The 21,842-nt window shown below is 45.4% G+C and overlaps 1 protein-coding gene across 5 annotated transcripts in view; it reads left to right on the plus strand.

Annotated features, from left to right (window-relative positions):
• LOC138510254 (tight junction protein ZO-2-like) overlaps positions 1 to 21,842 on the plus strand; it is a 1,104,514-nt gene that overhangs the window by 310,824 nt on the left and 771,848 nt on the right. For 2 of the 5 annotated variants that reach the window (XM_069625778.1, XM_069625774.1), the window contains exon 3: positions 15,649 to 15,727. The exons of the other annotated variants lie outside the window; for them this stretch is intronic. Coding sequence is in view for 1 of the 2 variants with exons in the window: in XM_069625774.1 (XP_069481875.1) it covers positions 15,649 to 15,727 (79 nt within the window). In the remaining variant the exon portion in view is untranslated. The remainder of the gene's footprint in view (positions 1 to 15,648; positions 15,728 to 21,842) is intronic. 5 annotated transcript variants of the gene reach the window in all.

Raw genomic sequence — 21,842 nt, forward strand, 5'->3', positions numbered from 1 at the left:
TGATCTGCCCGTTACCCTAGGACCCACATTTTCGTCTGTCTTCCTTTACCTCCTTACCTGAACCGAGTTGATTTTGTCCGGTAAAGTCCTACGAAAAAGGATGAAAAGTTCACTACCAGAGAAGAAAAGGTCTTCCTCTTTACTTAAAATGAGTCATGTGTTGCAGAATGTTTGCAGAAAGCTCTTGCAAGCGCCATCCATTTAAAGTTGGAGCTGAGCTGTTGCTTGATCATGGGTGAACATGAGGTGGGATTCCTTGAAACCTCTCCCTCACTCTCACCCAATTCCTGCGGTTTGGAATTCTTGCCCAGCTGCTGCCACCTGCCAGCCTCTCCAGATGCAGCTTGTATCTTCAGTAAGGTTAACTGCCGCTGGTGCTGCAAACCCTGTTATTGCCTGCTGTTTGCTGCCTGTGCTCATTTGAAGCGAAGTTGATGCATTGCTTGAACCTGGGTGACCTAGGTACCATTTGGCCTTGGGAATTATTCCTCTCTCAGCCAATCACTCTTCGGCTTGAGACTCTCACTCACCTACATCCACTCCACATCAAGTGGCAGTATTCCGGGACATGGTGCATCAGCAGTAAATTCATGCATCCAAAGCGAGAACTGGATAATAATAGTGCCCATATGTAATATCGGGGATCGTATGAAGACATCTGAATACAGGTAAAGCCAGGAGACCAGTATATATATATAAAAGGTAAGTTTATTACTTGGTTACAGGGCTAGTTAGTTAGAAAGGCAGGGAGATACATAGATGACATCCTTTCAGTAAGGTACTCCCATCCTGTGTGTCCAACTGAAGCTTTTGGAACTCTTAGGTCCCATAACATTCTATGTGACATAGCTGTATTCTACAAGCAGCACTGTATGCACACATTGCAGATAGATAACTACAATACTACACATCTCCCTCTCTTCAATTGAACATACAAACAAGATATCACAACCCAGGCATTCAGAGACAATCAAATTTACGCACTCCTGCACATCTGTAAAACCTATACAACATTCTCAACCAAGGAAGCGTATCCACATTCACGTAACTAACAATCAAACTAAACAAGTACATCAATCACCACCATCCATCTCAGAAACACCTGTCATTTGCGCCATCCAGTTTTGTTTCACATAATACACACCCTGCCATAGAAACACTGAAAAGTAGGAAAGGACAGAAAAGAAAACTCACAAAGCATCAGCAGTAAATTCATGCATCCAAAGCGAGAACTGGATAATAATAGTGCCCATACCAGCATGTCTCAACTGCAGTTCCTACATCACCCTCTGCGACCCCCACCGGTGCCACCTGTCTGCATCATCTAACATTCAATGAACACTCGCAACTGTATGTGGGTAGAAGGCGGCTTCAGCTGCTTTATTATTGGCAAGAGTTAACATACAGGTGGTCCGTAACAGTAACCGTCTCATAATTCTATGCTGAGCCCATGTCCTAACTAAGTTCACTGAGGTAGGAATAAATACATTTTCATACTGGTATCACTCGGTATACATTGCCTGGAACATCTGCACAAGCGCTCCACCAGTTAGCTGCTAACCCCATTTCCGGCCGCACAAATGCATACCTAGTTAGCTGCTAGCCTTTACCCCAGGACTTTGACAGTCCCTCCTGGTTTGGTACTCTTGTCCCCTGATCCTGTGATCATTTATTTTGTCCCCTGTGTTATTTGGGACTTGGATCCTGGTCTCCTGACACAATGTTTTCTTTCCGTCTTGATTCTGGCCTCTTGCCTACGTTTCATGACCAATTCTTCTTACATTTCCGACCTCTTTGTGACCATGTCATCTTTTGGGGCCTGGAACAGCTTTCAGGCTCCCGCACTTCACTCACTTGCACCAAGCCCTCCGCATTACGCAATTAATCTAGGCTTGTGGCTGGTAGGACCCTTGTAGTTCAGGTCAGCCCTTTGGCCAGATATATTTTCAGTGGCTGCACTATGTAACTCCACCATGATGCTCTAGTGGCTATTGCGGTCAGTACCTTGCTTTATTTTTGCAATAGAAAGCTGAAAAGGTGGTAAAACTTGATTAGATGTCCAGCACAGTCCGGATTATAAATTCCCCAAGCTATAAGATAGCCTTTAGGTAGGTGACTGAAGCATGGCAGCTGCAAAAAGGTAAGTCTTTTTTTACATTTAGAGACCCAGCGGCCGAGCAGCCTTCCTCCAATAACTTTGGTCTTCAACTGACACAGGTTCCAGGTTCTACCCTGGAACCTGGAACTATAATAAGATGCCACACCATCTCTCCCCCCACAAAGTATGCATGCGACCAAAAGTAAATTGCTATAATAACATTAAGTAGAAGGAAAGAATAAACACAAGAAGCATGCAAAGATCAAAGACGGTGAAATGGAAGAATAAGCAAACTGTTAAACAGCAAAAAACTGAACAATACTAAAAATTGGCAAACAGATAGAACTATTTAGCAAAAAAAACAATAGGAACAATTGAGACTGGAAGCAGCAACTCAACGTCAGAACAAAATTATCTGACATACTTCAACCACATAGGCTCTCTCCTCACTTTTTTTTACCTTGCCTTGCGCTACCTCAGCATCTCTTCTCCCACTGCTCAAATACTCCTCAACCCCAACACTCATGTCGCACACTCCTGTTCCCACTTCAACGTAAATATCAATCACGCCATCCTCATTCGACACATCCATTACTCCAACACCACCTACACACCGCCCTGTCCATGTTCCACATAGATCCATCCTCCAATCTCAATGCATTAGGCAATAATTCCACCACTCTTTTAGGCTTTGAAAATGCAGACCTTTCTTTAGTCACCTGTGTGCCTTTTTTATTTTTTTATCCTAATCCACGACTAGGAGATGCATTAAGCTTTGGACGCATTGACTTTCCCAACCTCTTATCATAGTTCTGCTTATACTTCCTTGTGCCTGCTAGAACTTCATCACACTCTCCTCACCCTCTGACTTCTTACCCTTAACTTGCCCCAGACAACTTTGTTCACCCTAACTGGGTTGAGACCTGTATTTACTTTTCTGCCCCTCATTAACTTGAAGGGTGACACCACCGTCACTCCATTGGGTGCTACCCTGACATTCCACAACAACATTTTTACAGTTTCCTTCGCATTCATTCAATTCCTCAGCGCCTATTCCACTGCACCCACAATTGCTCTGTTAAATCTCTCCACTGACCCATTAGACTGGGGGTGGGAGGATACAACAGCGTAAACTTCCACTTCTTAATTTTCTTCTTGGCATATCCAGCCATCTTGACGCTCTTCAACTGAAACCAATTGTCGCTGATTTCCTCAAACAGGCAACCCTCATGCCTAAATACCTGCTCCATAAACGTGTTAATGTCCTGAATGGACACCTGCCTAACCAGTTTCACCTCCTGCCACTTTGAGTAATAATCCATCAATACAATCTTGAATTTCCTTTCCAAGCTTCTCATATGGCCACGAAACATCCACCCCAATAGGTCCCGAAGCACCCTCTGGCGGCTCAATAGGTACCAACTCTTGCTTGTGAAGTACCATGCTTTTATCACAATACCGACACAGCAAACACTCTTACCTTCCTTTCAATCATCTTATCCATCCTGGGCCACCAGTACCTCTCCCTCAATTTCCTTTTAGTACCTGTTATGCCCGGATGCCCTTAATGGGCTTTATCTCCACTTTTCCTTGAAATACTCCAGAACTACCAACACTCCAGCTCTGAGGAGTAACTCCCCCCTCTACTGTCAATTTCTTCTTCACTTCACCACCCAAAAACCTCTACATTAGTCCTTCACATCCTTCACCGGCCACCCCCATCTGGTCCATTCCATGACCTTGCTTAGCGTCAAGTCTGTAACCAGGCCACTCTTCCACTCATCCCTACCAATCACAGTATATTGATCCTCAAACTCCTCTTTTAAATACACAACTATTTTAAACCCACAACTATTTAATCATCGTCCCCCTCATCACCATGACTCGCTCCTTCCAGTGGTGCTCTTGATAGAAAGACTGCAACACTATTCTGCACATACGCCACCACAAAGTCTTACTATAGCATTCGCATACACACCCTGGCAGTCCTAGGCATTGCCCTCATCATCCCTTGCACTGTCAGCACCTTCACCAACGGCTTTTGTTCTGTGTGTACCAGGAAACGCAATCCTCACACATACCTTCTGAAGTACTCCACGCACCCCACACATGCCAGCAGCTCTCTCTCAACACCTAAACATCTACTCTCACAATCTGTCACCTCTCTTAACGTTTGGCATATTGTCCTTTCATCACTACCCCTTCCCTGGGACAATACAGCCCCTAACCCCCTCACTCTGGCATACACAGTAATTATGGATTCATCCTCAATCTTGACCACCCACCCAGGTTGTTCGCATTACAAATTACTCACTTGAGCATGCTCAATAATTCTTAGCACTCCTCATCCCAAATAAACTCTCAACCCCATTCTTCAGCAATCTCCCTACACGCTGCCTCAATTTAGCAAAATTCTTCACACACTTTTTATAGGTCTCTGCCTTTCCTAAAAATATAAACAGTTCATCTGGTTATAGGAACGGGCGCATCCCTGACCGCTTTCATGGCATCTTCCTTGGGTTTGTAACACTCAACATTCACATCATACCCAAGATACTCCACCTCCTTCGCTCTAAACTTGCATTTACTCGCTTCAATACTTAATCCCTTATCTCTCAACTTTCTCAAAACCTCATGCAACCGCTTAAACTCTGCCTCATCCTTCCAATACACCAAGATGTCGTCCTGATACAGGGGAATCTCCGGTATGCCTTTAAGTATCTGACTCATCACACTCTGAAAAACTGCCACCACAGACGCCAAGCCAATAACAAAAAAAGGCCAAATGCTGTGATGAAAGACGTGTGCCTTTGACTGACCACCATGAGCAGTATCTGGTAATAAGCAGCAAAGAGATCCAATGACGAAAACAGTTGGGCATCTCATTGATCATCGGCCGCAGAAATGTGTCTACAATAACGTTCTTGTTCAAATCTCTTGGGTCCACACACATCCTGACCTTGCTATTCTTCTTCCTGGCAACTATCGGGCTGACCTGTCTCCATGCATTCAATTATTCCTCAGTTTAAACGTCACTCCAATTGCCTTTCTACCGCTCCTCTTATTGGAAGCTGTATTTGCCTTGCTTTGTGACTGATTGGCTCTGCCCCTGCTCTCAATACTAACTTTTGTGCATACCCTTTCAAGCACCCTATTTTGTCATTGAATACTTTCAGAAACTGCTCCTCCACCTTAGTGTGGCGGCCAATCGAATACCAAGTGGCACCTGTTCACGCCATACCAAAATGTCCACTCCTTTCTTCGCCATGTACAGGCTCACCACATCCATCCTGCCTTTGTATTCGACCACAGCTTGGAACATCCCCATAATATTGATCCTCTTCTCTTAAAACCCTGCTGGGTTCTTAATGTTGGATTTCCTGAGCTCCCCTTTCAAGCAAGCTTCTTGTAGTTTTCTGCAGCTACTCGGTGTCAAAATAGAGTAGGGCGAACAGCTGGCTACCATCACCTTGACTTTGAGCCAATCAACTTTAATCTTGAAACTAGGGCATTTCATTATCGAATATATTCTTCAGCTTTCCGCACTACTACTACTACTACTACTCTGTCCTGTCTTCCTCATCCTCCTGCACACACATCACTTTTTTCTTCAGCATGCAACAGCGAAATTCCACCTTCATGCAGCAATTCAATCATTTCTGGTGAATCACGGGACACAACTTTGAATTTGCAAAGTGCCCTAGCTTTCCATACCTAAAATATCGACCGCTTTTGTACTCTGCCGGGGTCAAGAAATTTTTCTTTTCATCTTTAGGTTCACCCTCCTTCTTGTATTCACCTTCCTTCTTTGCTGTAGTCCCCTTTGTGTTCTTCTTGACTACAGCAACAACTTGGCCTACTTCTGCTCCTCCTTACGTGCCTTTTAACTTTCTTCTTCTCGTTGATTGCCTTGGAGCACAATTTTTTTCCAACGTAGAATTCCTGCGCATGGATAAGTGCTCCTGCATTAGTGTGAATGATAATCTGATCCTTAATAAATTGTCCCCATCCTGGATGTGAAATCGCACGTCACAGCCAGGTTTCTTGGAGTAATATAACTCACATACTCTTCCATACTCTCGTTGCTCTCTTGCTTGCGATTGTAGAAATTATAGTGGTTGATGGCTGTTTTGTCTTGGGCTAATTTGCAAGAAAGGGCACCTGGTTAAGACCCTGCTCTAAGGGTAGGTAAACATTCACAAAACACAATTGAGCAAGGTTATGGAACCCCGGTACACACTAGCTCCTGACTGTGAAAAATAAAATGGTGGCAATGACTGCTTCTTTTTGCAGGATTTAATACTTAAGAAGCATATGTCGTGAATACATCAAGAATTATAGGACACTCGCCAAATTACATATCACATACATAACATGGTACAAAAAGTGTTCATACAAAACAAGTTCTTTGGATCAAGATTCACAACAAATACATGGGACAGAAGTCAACACAACTTAGGCCGAAACAGTTGTGTTGACTTTTGTCCCAGTACTTTACTGATGCACTGTCCAGTTCAGTGACTTCTGCACCTTGTATTACAAAATGCACATTAGTTCCTCAGGTTTGTCCTGAGCAAAAGACCATAGAGAATGTATTTGTTGTGAATCTTGATCCAAAGAACTTTTTTTGGATGAACACTTTTTGTACCAGGTTATGTACGTGATATGTAATTTGTCGAGTGTCCTAGAATTCTTGATGTATTAACAACATATGCTTCTTATGTATTAAATCCTGCAAAATGAAGCAGTCATTGCCACCATTTGATTTTTGACAGTCTGGAGCTATTGTGTACCGGTGTTCCATAACCTTGCTCAATTGTGTTTTATGAATGTTTTGTCTTCGGACCATAATAGTTATCCAATGGCTTGAGCGCTCTTTCATAAACGTCCATATCCTCACCACCATTATCCTCAGGTAGTGAGCGAATTTTACAATACTTCTGTCCCTCCGGACCAAGGGCGTGTAGCATAAACATTTTTCTTCTTTTTATGGCGACATCCCTTCATGCTTCACTGCACCCAGTTAGTTGCTCCAATATTGCCTCCAATCATTCCAAAGAATTGAAGGTAAACCCAGATTGGGCAAAAATGCTTCTGGGGGATGAACTGTGATTGGCATTCCTAATGTATTTTGTACGACTTCTTCTACTATCTCCTTTTGTATTCATCTTCCTTTGTTCATTGTTCCTTCACTGTGTATTTTCTTCCAGTACACTACTGAGATCACAAGAGAAATACAACTTTTTAATTTTCTTTTAACTGGGACGGAGAAGATGCAACATGTTGCAGCACTCGTTTTCGTCCTCAGGATTCAGTCAACAATTTGTATCTGTGGTAACCAAAATGGCCCCACGTTGTGCTATGCCGATGAGTCCTTTACTCTTAACCTATCGCAACCGCCGTTCCCCCTGCAACCCTCAATCTTCCCAGTGCAGTCACATGTCTTTTCGCCACAGTATTGCGGCGCCTCCTCAACCAACACTGCCCACCAGGGTCTCTAATCAGGAGCCAGTGTACCCGCTCCACAGGCAACTCGTTCCCTGCGCCTATGCCGCCTCTACAAATGCCAACATCCCTCCAGCCTCTCACCAACTGCAGGTCCAACACGCATCACTCGTTGCCAAATTGAGGTATGTGACTGAAGAGCTGGAAAAAGGGTTTTACATTTAGAAACCCTGCGGCCGAGCAGCCTTCCTTCAACAACTTTCACCTTCAACTGGTACAGGTTCCAGGTTCTAACCTGGAACTATAGCAAGATGCCACAATCGAGGAGATGTAGTTAATACCCAAGGTATCATACCATATGATATAGCCCCTCCACACCTGGAAGGCCTCATGGTAATACCCATCTGCCCTGGAGACCCCTCCAGTAAATGAGTACTTGAGAACTATTAGCTTTGGACCAGTTTGTGAGGTAATTGGTTTTCAATAGATGGTAGTCCTGGATCTACCATGAAGGGATAAAACAATTTGCAGGGGAAAAGAGTAGCTGAGTATTGGGACATAATTGGACAATGATACATGCGTGCGGAGGTGGGTGGAGGTCCTTTCTATGAAAATCAAAAATATCTCCTGCCTTCCCTCACTGTATAGAACTACTTACATGATGGCAGGAATTTCTCTGGAGGAGCCAATCTGTATTGCAGTGAATGCCTACTGGTGCTTTCAAAAGGATGCTGGCACATCTGTTCAGATGCCAACTTTGCATTTACTGAGCTTTGGGTGTTCATCCCAAAAGCAGTTGGTCTCTGCTTTCTGTTGGACACAGTGCACCTCTGAGCTTGGTGGTGTCTGTGCGAGGGCCACCTTGTGGACAGGTGGCAGGCATCAGACCAAGTGCCTCATTACAACCCTGCCGGTCCGGAAAGAACGGTGGCGGAAAAACCGGACCGACTGATTAAGAGTCCTGCAGGCGGGAGGTGTGACTCACGCAAGGTCTGACCTGGCGAGATTTACACCACCCGCCTGCAGGCGCAAATGGAAACACCGGCTCTGTCATAGACGGAACCAGTGTTTCCATTGTTCCCATCCCCATGGAGTCCTATAGGACTCCATGAGAATGGGGACTTGCAGAATTCCACCTCCGGAATTCCCGGGTCACTGGGGTCGTAATGCCCTGGTGATTCCGGGAATCACGGAGGCGGAATGGTAATATGGGGCCGGTGGTAGCCTGATGGTTTTTCTGGCACGGTTACCGCCGGACTCTTAATGAGGCCCCCTGTCTTTAGTCCAAGCTGTTCCTGCCTGTCTCCCTGTGGTAGGAGCTTTCCCCAGAGGGACTTTCATAAGAATCAGTTTCCTCATATTCTTTTCCATTCATTTCTGTTTTGGATTTGTAGGATTTATTCAATTCCTTTTTACCTAGCTCTTGAAACTTCCATATCCTGTAAACCTTTTATTAAGTGCACTGTTGCAGTAAAATCTCTTAGTGAAGTTATGCCACCCCTGTCCATCCTTTTCCAAGCACACAGCATTCTGACTGAAGCATGTCATAATCACAAGTTAACAGCGGACAGTTCTGAAATAAACCATATGCCAACTTCCCACCTCTCAATCCTCGCCTGCCCCAAACAGCCCACCATCCAGTATATAGCCTTTACTTTGCTAGTCCTGGGGGCTTCCCCCTTGCACCATTCCGGACTAGGTCCACCTCCTTAGTCAAACCATACCCCCAAATACACCCCGAAATGGGCATTTGCATCATAGCCATATAAAAGTCAGGCAGATTAAATGTATACATCCAACATAATCTGGGATCCTGAGCATCATTAATGAATGACAAATCCAACACATACCGCTCAAAAACATCTGACTTTCTTCATTCAAGCACCTCCATGATTCTTCAACTACTTTGTGAGATTTGGCCCACCTCCAAATCTGTGAAAGGATCATTTCTGATCATAGACTCTTTGTGCTCCCAAAAATGTTTCCCAAGGACCCTGCATAACCAGAGCTAAATTGTTACCTCCCCTGCCCCACCAAAGTGCATCGCCAGTATATTTGGGGGACCTTGGAACCATACATTCCTCAGCACCTCCACCCAGCAGTTCCCCTTTACCAAGCCAATACATTGTTGTATTTTGTAGGCCCATGTCACTGCTTCTATCCTCTTTCTGTCTTTGCCTTTCTCTCTCGGTTCCTCCCCACCTTTTTATTATGGTATTTTTTGAGCATGGACCTAGCTTCGAGAAGCAACAGAGTGCTTTACAGAGGTGTACAACAGTACAGATTGTGACGAACCCAGGGGTTATGTCCCTATTTATCCCCAAAGAAACGCTGCTCCAGGAACTAAGTTCCATTGATGCCAAATGCTTAGAACTTTCCCTCATAAGGAAATGCATATACCAGACCAACTAGGGTATCTTTGTAACAAGGAATCCTTTTTTGATATTAAAGGTACTGAGACGAGGAGGCCCTGCACTGATGTAGAGAACCATAAGCAATGTTCTAGTATTTCTCCATTCAATGGAAATAATCCTTTGATAAAAAGGGAAGACGACCCAAAGGAGAGTAGTAGTAGACGAAGCAGCATTAGCAATTGTTGTAATGGCTTGCGATGCAGAAGTGAAAGCGACAAGTCGGAAAAGGAAAGAGAATGGAGTAGCAAAAAAGTGGTTATGGGGAAAGAGACAGTTGAGGAAGTAAGAATTACCAAATCTGGCTAATAGATGGTCACTTAAAGAAAAGCCGTCCGGCCAAAGCAAAACGTGACAAAAACTTGTCAATAGTATGACCGCCTCCCTACAGAGTGCGACCTGTGTGTCAGAACGCAGGCAGTATTCACCAGCTGCCCCGGCGGTGGCCACAGAGAGAACCAAGCAACCAGTGTTTGATTGTGGATGGCGTCTGCCAACAACGTTTAGACCAGGTGCACTGAGCCAAAGAGCGTGCTTCACCAGGTCCAGTCCCGAGTGGCGGATCTGTTGCAAGGGAGTCCAGATAAAGAGGACCTCACCGGCGCCAATCGAACGGCAAACGACCCTGCAAGCCCCAGAGCAGGGAACAAGCTATCTTGGAAAGAAGCCGCGCAGCTGGACTGATTTTAAATACAAAAAAGGTACCTGTTGGGGGGAGGGGGGTGAGGGAGGGAGGGAGCGGCTTTAAGGGACTGGAGAAGGCAGTGGTGCTTCATGCCTAGAGATTGCTAAACTGGCCAAGAGAGGAAACCCACTTTACCAGAGAAGGAAAACTACAAGAACCTAGGCAAAGTTGTGCACTATTAACTATGTGAAAATAACAGAAACCTTGTCCTTCGTCATCCCAATCTTTTATCAGAGCATAGTTACACTTGGCAGGCGAGTGAACCAAGGGTAATTGGGGAAAAGTGAAACCAACATACCACTTGAAGAGGAATAATGAATAGACATGTTGGAAGTTTACTATACTCTTCCTCGTCCCACTGATTCAGGGAAGTAAAATTGATAGTGCCAGAACTTGACAAGTGAGTATACAAACTCTGTCAAAAACAGGGAGAACATTTAATGTTATAATTGCGTACAATTAGCAAATCTGAGCAAAGACCAGGGGAAGTGGATTACTCCTCCCCCCTGGCATTATCGGATCTGCTTAAAGGGTAGGACACCACTTCCCCCAGTGTTAAATGGAACACAAGTAAGAGAATCTTACTTAGAACTCTGTGAAACATTGTTTTAGGACCACTTAAGTCGTCTCGTTATATATTGGAACTTAGTGTACAGAAACTGAGGCAGGCTGCAGGAGAACAGCCAAGAGACACTTTATTTTTCCCTTGTAGAAGGTTTTGTGGCACTTAGAGTGTGAGGGTCAGAATAGGTTTTGGACACAGGACGGACAGTTTAGCTTAATTTTGGACATCCTGATGACTGGTCCTTTAGTTTTGTTGAGGCTTGCAACTCCCTCTTAGAGTTGGGGCTAGTGAGGTATTTTTCCAAATCCCTTTATTATTTGATGGAATACCACTACCTGTGTCTGCCTCATATCTCTGAATCATCACAAGATGCATAACTGAGTGCTTTTCAGAGATAACAGAACAGATATACAGAGGGGGGGTAGGATACAGGGGAGGGGTACAGCTGTACAGGGTAGCGGGGGAGATCAGTGGGGCAGACAATGTCTAGTGAGTCAGGTAGCACGGTTGACGACGTGATGTTTGTTTTGTTATGTTTGTTAATTTGTACCGCACTTCCGGTACCCAAAGGCTTAAGGGCCCAAACAAAAAACAGAACAAGACACGACAGAACTGTTCATGAAATTGGGGTAGTCCGGGATTGAAATGGCAGAGAGTGAGCATTGAAAGATTTAGCAGAATAGTAAGGTCTTGAGTTTCTTCTTGAATACTTCTGTGGATTCAATGATTCCGATAAATGGAGGCAAGGCATTCCAAACCAACGGGGCTGCTATATTGAAAGCTCCATTGCGGACAGAATGTTCATATTGTCCGATTTTAAGGATCTGATGATTTGCTTTTTTACAATTGCTTCCATTAAATAACGTGGCATCTGACCTTTTAAGGTATTTATGGGTGATGATTAGCATCCTGAAGCACACTCTGGCCTGTACAGGAAGCCACTGCAAGCTCCGTCTGGCATCTGATACATGTCCTGTCACAAACCTCACTGCTACAATCTGGGTAACCTGGAGGAGGTGGAAATCTGCTTGCGAGGTGCCAACTAGGAGACTGCAGCAATAATCCAATTTAGAACCAATAATGGCTCAAGCTAAGGTCTCTGAATTTTTCTCGGAAATCGGTGGTCGGAGGTGACGGAACAACTTGATGAAATATGATGACGAGGAAACTAAGCAGTTCGCCTGAGCTTTCATATTCAAGTTGTTATCCAAGAAGATGCCTAAAGTCTTCACCTTAGTCTTAACCTCAATATCGCAGTTATCTACATTGAAATTATTATACATTGAACCTAACTTCGCAAGCCTAATGTCAGGACCAACAATCAAGAGCTTTGTTTTGGCACTATTCAATGCCAGACCATTCAAAACCATCCAGCATTGAATAGCTCAATACGCTTTGTTGATATTTATCTCATCACTATGTGAACCTGAGATGGGGATGACACATTGTGTGTCGTCTGCATAGTTGCCGAACAGAATCCCTTGATGTTCTAGCTTATGGAAAAAGGTATCATAAAGATGTTATAAGAACATGGGGAAACACCATGTTGGTTTTGCCTCGGCGGACTCGCTGGCCACTCACCTGTCTACCGCTCATAAATGAAGTGACCCATTGGGTAGCCTGAGCAGAGAAGTGGGCAATATCCTTTATCCTGATGAACAAGATGGAATGATCCACCAGGTCAAAGGCTGCCGAAAGGTCTAAGATCATGATTAGGGCTGTTTGGCCCCCATCCAAAACTTGGAGCAGCTGAGATTTTAAGGCTAAGAGAGCTGTCTCTGTCCCGTGACATTGATGAAATCCCGACTGGTATTTGTGGAGGATCTGAGTGTTATTCAGGTGGTGCGATAGTTCGCAACCCTGTCCAAGATCTTCAACCAGAAGGGAGTGTTGGTAATAGGTCTCTAGTTGGTAAACGTCATTGGACAGAGATTAGGTTTTTTCAATAAAAGTGATCCAGGGTTCTTAAGATCATCAGGAACACGATTCTGCGCAAAAGAAGCATTGACACATTTCATGAGGGCTGGAATAAGAATGGGAGAACACTCCTTAATCAGAATATCTGAGCAGGGATCCCCCCTAACAGCTGGTGGTTTTTAGCTGTGCAATTATTTTAGATAATTCTGCTTCTGAAACAGGCGAAAAATTGAAAGTCTGAGGCTCCTTAACCTTTTTAGGTACTATATGGTGATTAGCTTCAAGGTCTTAATTGCTCAATAGCTATTTCTTTTCTTTGATGCAAACTTTTATCTTTTGGCCTAGGTGTTGAGGAGGAGAGACTCCTTGAAGAGGTGGGTCTTGAGTTATTTTCTGAATTATAGGAGCATGAGGGAGTGTCTAATGCTGACGGGTAGGAGGTTCCATAGTCTTGGGGCGTAGGCAGAGAAGGCTTGCTTTCTGGTCCTTTCCTTTTTGCAGCAGCGGATTTGAAGTCTGCATGTGTCCTGGCCTCTCGTGGTGCGCTGTCTGCCGGAGATGGTGAGTTTCTCTGTGAGGTATCTTGGTGACTTGAGGGCGACTGCATTATGGATGATGCAGCAAGACTTTAAGGTGATTTGTGCATGCAGTGGGAGCCAGTGAAGGTCGATGAGGGCTGGGGTGATGTGTTTGTATCTGCGTAGACCTTTGATGAGGTGTGTGGCCGCGGGTAGAGCACTTCTCAGAGGCACAAGGGAGGACTGGAGTCCTTCGAGGAGTGCATTTCCCCCATCCAGGTGGGATAGGACTAGTGATTGAACAGTGGATCTAAAGGTGTCCGGTGGGAGGAAATGTGCGACTTTCCACTGGAGGGAGAGCCGATACCAAGCTGTCTAGTTTTCTTAGCCGTGTGTGTGTGTCTTGAAAGAGAGGTGTTTGTCGATGTAGAACACGAGTGACTTGGGGCAGGAGGTTATCTCGGCTGTGAAGCCTTCAAGGTTCAATGTTGAGCCAGGTCTGTATGTCTGTGTTTTGTGGTGTTGGTGAGGAGTAGGAATTCGGTCTTGGAGGGGTTGAGCTTCAAGTAGGCACTGGACATCTAAGACTGGATCAGCGAGAGGCAGATTCTGAGCCTGTGTATTTCCTTGATGTAGTCGATGTTGAGGTATAGCTGTGTGCCGTCAGAATATTGGTGGATGTGGATGTTGTGTGGTTAGGAGGGCACCGGGCGTCTCCATGTATAGATTAAAGATCACTGGCGAGAGCATGGAACCGTGCAGGACTCCACAGGTGTAGGGTATCATTGGCGATAAAGAGGAGTCCATCTGAACAAACTGCTGGGGATTGGCGAGGTAGGACGTGAACCAGCGTAGAACAAGTATGCTAATCCCTATGCGCCGATGTAGGTTGTCTGTGATCCCCTGGTGGTCTGTCGAAAGCGGTTGAGAGGTCACGTAGAACCAGGCAGCAGGGGTGGCCTTCGTGAAGGGTGTTTGAGGGCATTGCCGACCACCTGTTTGGTTGCCGTCTCCATGCTGCATCTGGGTCAGAACTCGAATTGGTAGGTTTGGAGGAGATTGTTGGCATTGATGTGTTGCTGCAGTTGCGCGCCTACTGCTTTCTCAATGATCTTACCTAGGAAGGGAAGATGGGTGATGGGACAATAGTTTGCTAGGTTGTCTGGATCCAGAGTGGTTTCTTTTAATAGAGGGTTGGTTTGTCCTGTCCTTGGGGTTGTTGGGAAGGTTCCTTGAGTTAGGGAGCTGTTAGTGATCGCCAGGTAGGGATGGAGTGTGGTATGGCCTGTAGCAGGCGACGGGTTGTTCATAGTTCCTTGAGAAGCACCAGGTCGTATGTGGTCCTGGAGCGGCACCAGGTTTTCTCTTATTTCCTGATAACTCTTGCTGAAGTTGAGTTCTTGCATGTAACAGGGTGCTGACGGTTTCAGGTTGTGGGTGCGTTGTTTCAGAGCAGCGTGTCTGTCGAGGGAGGCTGAGAGTGTGGCATTGAGTGCTTCCACTAGTGTGTCTGTCTGGTTGGGGGAGTTCATTCCATGTGAGGTGAAGGTTGGTGAGGTCTTCCGTGATGGCTTCCACCGAGAAGTTCAAGGATCTGAAGGTTTGTCTGATGGGTTTCTGCTGGGAGTTCTTGATTGGGGTGGCGTGCCGGATGTTGAAAGGCACTGCCAGGTGGTCAGACCAATTAAGCCGGAGAGGAGAGTTGTAGTGGAGGAAAGGCAGTGCAGTGATGATTAGGTTGCCGTTACAGGTAAGGTTACACTAGCTGAAGGACATTTGGAGAGATTTTGCAGTAACCCTGCCAGTATTAAGCATACATTTACGGCTTCTCGGCATTTCTCATCTTTAGTGTGACACCTCTTGCTGTTTGCCAAGTGGGTGGTGTTGGTGTGCTCTAGATGAGAAAACACTGTTCACCATTAAACAGGTATTTACATTTTGTGTTGCTTTGGTTCCACATGATGAGTAGAATGGGGTGTGCCCTAACCACACTATATACCTTCTTTCAGGATTTTTAATCTCATTGAACCAGGCGTGACCATCTGTGTAGAGAGGTTCACGGATCGCTACAGGACCAGGTTTTGCCAGGTGCGACTTTTATGTTATTGGGCATGTTCTGGATATATTTGGCTCCTAATTGAGGTGGAGGCCTGACTAATTGGGAATGTTTTGTTTGTAATCAATGTACTAGCATTCATTCAGGAATTGGACACTAAGGATTTATCAATTGATGCATACTTGTGTTCACTAACAGACATATAAATCTTTTAGAACTCTACTCCTCTCTTTTCCTCCCTACCAACATTTGGGTGTCCTAAGCCAATTGCCTTAATGCTGCATATTGATAGTTCATTCATTGATTAGCATGATTATTTGCCAATGGAACCTTTTTCTTTATCCAAACAAATATGGCAATTACAGGCAATGTGTCTAGATTAAACCATGATATATCACATGCCGGTGATGGGTTGTTGACCTGAACAATTAACACAAATGTCACAATGGTGTTTGTTTGATTTCTTTATCTCTTAAACAGTGCAACTCAGATGTATTGTTGCTTGTTTTGGGTCCATGTGGACTGTTGACTACTTCCCATACTCTATGTACAGCCACTTTACTTGCCCTGATGAATGGACTGTGTAGTCTGAAATGCATTGGCAGATTTTGCTTTTTGGCAAAGGCTGCTCAGAGGTGGTTGTAACCCAATACAGTTTGGTCTTTTCTAAACAAAAGTCTGGATGTAATCTTTTCTGGTAATTGAAAACTTGCTCAGAGTGAAGAGCCATTATAACTAAATGTATTTCTAGCTAGTTGGACCAAGGGAGTGCAACCCACACCATCAGCTTTTCAGTCTAGGTCAATTTTATTGCTATAATTGTCAATACCCCTGTGCGGAGGCATTCTTGAGGGTATGCACCCGAAACTTAATAACAGTATCTATTAACAATTAAACTTGCTGTATATAATTTAATTCAGGTGATGCCCATTCACCTACGTTTGTAGGTCGAGGATGTTAAAGTTTCAGTGCGTTGAGTCTTTTGTGTGCTGTGCAAGTCTGAGGGTGTCGAAGGCCGAGGAGAGCTTCCTTCATCGGTTTGGTGGCCTTATTGCCTGGGAGGTTTCAGTCACCCTTGCGCTCCCCTTTCCCCCTGTTCCTCTTCCCCTCTTTTGCTCGCCCCTCTCTCCTTCCTCTCCCCTTCTCTCTTCCTCTCCACCCCCCTCTCTCTTCCTCTCCACCCCCTTGCTCTTCCTCTCCACCCCCCTCTCTCTTCCTCTCCACCCCCCTCTCTCTTCCTCTCCACCCCCCTCTCTCTTCCTCTCCACCCCCTCTCTCTTCCTCTCCACCCCCCTCTCTCTTCCTCTCCACCCCCCTCTCTCTTCCTCTCCACCCCCCTCTCTTCCTCTCCACCCCCTCTCTCTTCCTCTCCACCCCCTCTCTCACTCCCTCTCCACCCCCCTCTCTCACTTCCTCTCCACCCCCTCTCTCACTTCCTCTCCACCCCCTCTCTCACTTCCTCTCCACCCCCTCTCTCACTTCCTCTCCACCCCCCTCTGTCTCTCCCTCTCCACCCCCTCTGTCTCTTCTTCTCCACCCCCTCTCTTCTTCTCCACCCCCTCTCTTCTTCTCCACCCCCTCTCTCTTCCTCTCCACCCCCCCCTCTCTCTTCCTCTCCACCCCCTCTCTCTCTTCCTCTCCCCCTCTCTCTCTTCCTCTCCCCCTCTCTCTCTTCCTTTCCACCCCCCTCTCTCTCTTCCTCTCCACCGCCCCCTCCCTGTCTCTTGAAATAAAGATTGTCTTACAGCCTAAACCTCCTTTCGCCGAAAGAAAACAAATCCGAAAGTTATGAGCATCTTTTATTATGTAAAACAAATTAAATGGGCCTTAGTTGTCATTGTCTCCCAGCCCTTTGCAATCCAGTCTTCTCCCTTTCCTTTACCTATGATTTCCCGAGCCTACCGCAGTTGGCAACGTAGGTAAAAGTATCCTTTCCATTTGTTGTTGTGTACGCTCAATGTTGTAGCCCTCATGCTTGTTGCTTTGCGTAATGGTGGTCTTTTTGTACACCTGGCTTGCATTGCCCCATACCCTCGACCTCTCCTAAGAATGCACCAAGAATTGACTGCATAGCCTAGTGGATTATCCTGCTCTATTTTTCTGCATTGCTAAATTGCTGCCCTGTGTGTTTTGTTTGCCTGCCCTCATTCGGCACCTTTTTAGTATGCTGCTGTCCAGTGTCCACTCTGCCTGTTCTCCCTCTTTGCCGACCCTTTCTAGTTTTTTGACCCCACGTGCCCTACTATCTAAATCATGCCTAGCAGCAGTGTGTGTTCATAGCTTGGTACTGTTGGACTTCCACCTTTCGATAGGAGCCGTCATAGCCGTTGGGCAGGTTCCTTCTTGCAATTGCCCTTTGTAGCAGTCTTGACATGGAGCTGTCAATGGTGACCCTGCTAATGAGCAAACTGAGCGATAAGCCTCCTCACCCAACTATGAGCACTAAAATCATTCATTTAACCCCATTGGTCTGATTTAGGTATCCATATTGTGATGAAGTGCAAGGCGTCATCACTCTGAAAGGAGGAATGAACACCTTTCTATAATGGTACCTCGAGAGGGAATCTGTATCCCTGCCCTTTTCCTGACCCTAAAGCCCCTTCATACAAAGTTAAGAACAAACCCCTCTCTGATAAGCTCATGAGTTGTGGTCACTATGCCATTACCCTAGAAAGAACTGGGATGAGGAAGAATAGGAATTACATAAGTGAAGATCCCTTTCCCAGTACTGTGACGAGGAATATCCCAAATGGCTCACAAGGGAGTTCAAAGTTCAGTACTGTGAGGAGAGAGATACGTGGAAGCATGAGGATTACACTTAAGAACCACAAAGAACAGTCTAATAGTTAATGGTTTCCGATTGGTCCATCTAGAGTAGAAATAGAGGGAAACTAGGAAGTGCTGTCACCCTTTCCCTGGAGAAGCAGGGAGCAGGAATTCTGTGCTGGAATGGAAGGGACTGTGGAATGGAGGGGACTGTGGACCACTGCAACATGAAGAGAGGGGGAATCCTTCAACCCCAGCTGCCTGTTGGGAACTGAGGGAAGCTGGAATCTCTCACTGGGGAAACCCTGGAGAACCAGCAGTCTGCACTGGTCAAAGAGAAGGGGATTCCCCTCACTGCAAGAGATCAGCTGGGGATCCCCGTAGGAAGAATCAAGAGCCTAGGGGAAACCGCAGAAGCTTACCGGTGTTGCGGTGGAGCAGGACCCTGATGTACCAACTGCAAAGGTACACGGAAGGGGCCCGGGAAGGCACAGGGAGACACCCAAAGAATACTGAAGGATTAAGGACCCATTGAAGTCTAAAGACGTAGTGCTGAAGAAGCAGAAGAAACATTTGTGAATAGGATTTCCAGTTTTAGGTGTTTATTTAGGTGTTTATTTTGTTTTACTTCTGGGGGTGTTTTGCCAGTGTTTTCAAACATTTTCACAATCTGTGTTTCAATGTTTTCATTGTTTTCCCATTTGCTCCCTTCAAATAACTGTGAATAACAGTTTTTTCCTGTGTAAACACACACATATTTATTGTTTGGGCACTGCTAGGATGAAAATGTGTCTGTCTCATAGATCAATGGTTGCAAACATTGTTGAGAAAGGCCTCATATTTTTCTCTGTAAAGAGCCACCATGAAAATGTGTTTCAAAATGCTCCGGTGTACTATGATGAACAGGCATCTATTGGAATTTGTTTTCCCTCCACAAAACGGATATAAATTGCATGGCTTTATTTACACAATTTGTACAAAATATGCACTTGAAAACACACCATTTCAACCCACTATTTAAAAGCATTTGCAACTAGTGGCCTGCTGTTTGCGATTGGAACCAAGACAACACTGTTCCCAGGAAGTTTACACTAGCGGTCTTGAGTTACACGGCTCAGGGAGTTCCCAGATCCAGGACATGGCGTGAGCGTGGTGCCCGTTGTATATAAACACACAAGTACCTCGGCCCTTTCCACTGTAAGAAAGGCATGGTATCAAAGTAAGACGGACACAAGTGATCACAGTTCAAGGGTGTTTATGAACTGTACAATAGGTGAGATAAACGCCTAATCTAAACCTAAATCTAAGATGGGAGCAAGCTACAACCATCAAATAATAAAATAGTCCTAGTGGAGTCTTGTCAAATTAAAAGGGCGTATACTAAAAAAAAAAATGAACTATTTTCAATCCTTACCGCTATGTTACAAAATAGTGTGGGATAATGTTCACAAGAAAAGAAAGAAGTGTTCACAAAATTATAAGTCAGGATGCTATGGCCGGGGTCTCCCTTCCCCACGTTTTTTAGCACGGGACAAGACTGGAGTTTTTAGCACAGCACATTCCTGGGCTTCTCTGGCATGAGCTTACAGTTCCTTTTCTCTATGTCAGGGCCTTCTGTGCCCAAGTCTTTTCTTATGCACAGTCTCTTGATTCAAATGGTCTGATGTGCCAAAACAACAAACCAAAAAGTTCCTTCTGTTAATCTTCACGTCGGGTGATTACCTTCACCTTTGGATCCCCCTCAGCCAGGCTCTGTTCCATCTCTCATAAACGTTGTCAGCCTCCCTCAGTCGAGCTCAGACCAACCTCTCACTGTGGACCTCCCTTGGTCGGGTTCATGCTTGTCTTCACAATGTAGTTCACTTGACATTTGATTCAGAGTGGGATTCACTTCCCTATGCTTTTCTCTTGACGTCCCTCCATCGGGCTCACTACCGCCTTTCAATCATCTCTTCATTTGTAATATTCATAAGTCTTAATGTATTTTTAAACAATCGCACAATGTTCACATTACGTCCACCTCATCCGGGCTCAGTCCTCCCAAAGCACTTCGCTTTTCGGGCGTCTCTGTTTAAAATTGGCAATCATGTCTTGCCGGATAACACTGTTGGCCTATGGAAAGTGCTGGTTCACAAAATTACTGTTCGCACAGCGTTCCCCTCAGCTGGGCACAAACACCTGTTTCAACTCCCTCAGTCGAATTCACAGTTTCACAACTGTCAAAACCTTCTGCCCTGTGTCAAGGGGTTTGACTTGACCCTTGTATGACCACCTTCCCACCTCAACGTCGGCCTTCCCTATGGCCTCTTGCTATTTGTAGTGTTAATATTCTTCTCAGTACACATTCTCTTTGTTCAGGAGAGGGGTACCAGCCAGAGTCCTTCGAATGAGTGCACACGTGGCGCCGGACAACTCTCTCTGATACCAAATTCGTTTACAACAAAAGACCTCTTTCTATCAATCTTCTTAATATTGTCAGTGCAACCTTGAGTCTAACACAGTCCAGTCTCCTATCCGGTTCTTCCCACAAACCGGCTGTGCTGAACTTGTTGGCCTTTCTCTTGCCGCTGGATTCAATGACGGTACCTCGATGGTAACCATGTTCTCCCCACTCTGGCCATCCGTGCGGGAGGGTTCCATGTACCGCTGACATCAGTCACACGATTTGTCAGCTGCGATCCCCAGTCTTATTGTTCCTTTGTCGGAGGCTTCACGGGCCTGGGTTGAAAAGGGCAAGGGCAACTCCCTCCTTGACGTCCTTTCAGGTCTCTCTGCCTTTCTCCTCAGCTTGAACTGCTGTCCTGGAATAATTGCTTCCTTGTGCACGGTTCAGTTTGAGGTTGTTCGTTGTCATCCAGTTGTAGATGTCTGTGAGGCAGTTGTTGAGGTTATTTTGGTCTTGTGCTCTGTTTGTTTTCACAATCAGCTGTGTGACGTCTGCTTAGTTGTAAGCAGTAAGTCAGTGGGATTGAATGATTTTCATCAGTGGGCACATGTAGATGTTGAAAAATAGAGGGGAGAGGCTGGAACCCTGTGGGACTCAGCAGGATATATTTCTGGTGTTTTGAGTTGAACAGTCCTAGGTCGCTTCTTTTGGTTTGTCAGGAACGAGGTAAGCCATTTTAGTGCAGATTCCTGTATGCCACATTGCATCAATCTTTTTATCAGTGTTGCGTGGCTCATTGTGTCAAAAGCCGCTGATCTGTCCAATAGTATGAGGGCCGATTTTTGCCTCGTTGTCTGCGGTTATTTTCAGGTCGTCTCATATAGATACAAGTGCTGATTCTGTTCTTCTCATTGGTCTGAAGCCAACTTGTGATTGGTCGAAAATTCTGTTTGTTTTGACGTGCTTGAGAAGGATTCTGTACACATGGTTTTCCA

This window comes from Ambystoma mexicanum, chromosome 6p (genome assembly GCF_040938575.1).
Source record: "Ambystoma mexicanum isolate Mex_15411 chromosome 6p, UKY_AmexF1_1, whole genome shotgun sequence".
Taxonomy (NCBI): domain Eukaryota; kingdom Metazoa; phylum Chordata; class Amphibia; order Caudata; family Ambystomatidae; genus Ambystoma; species Ambystoma mexicanum.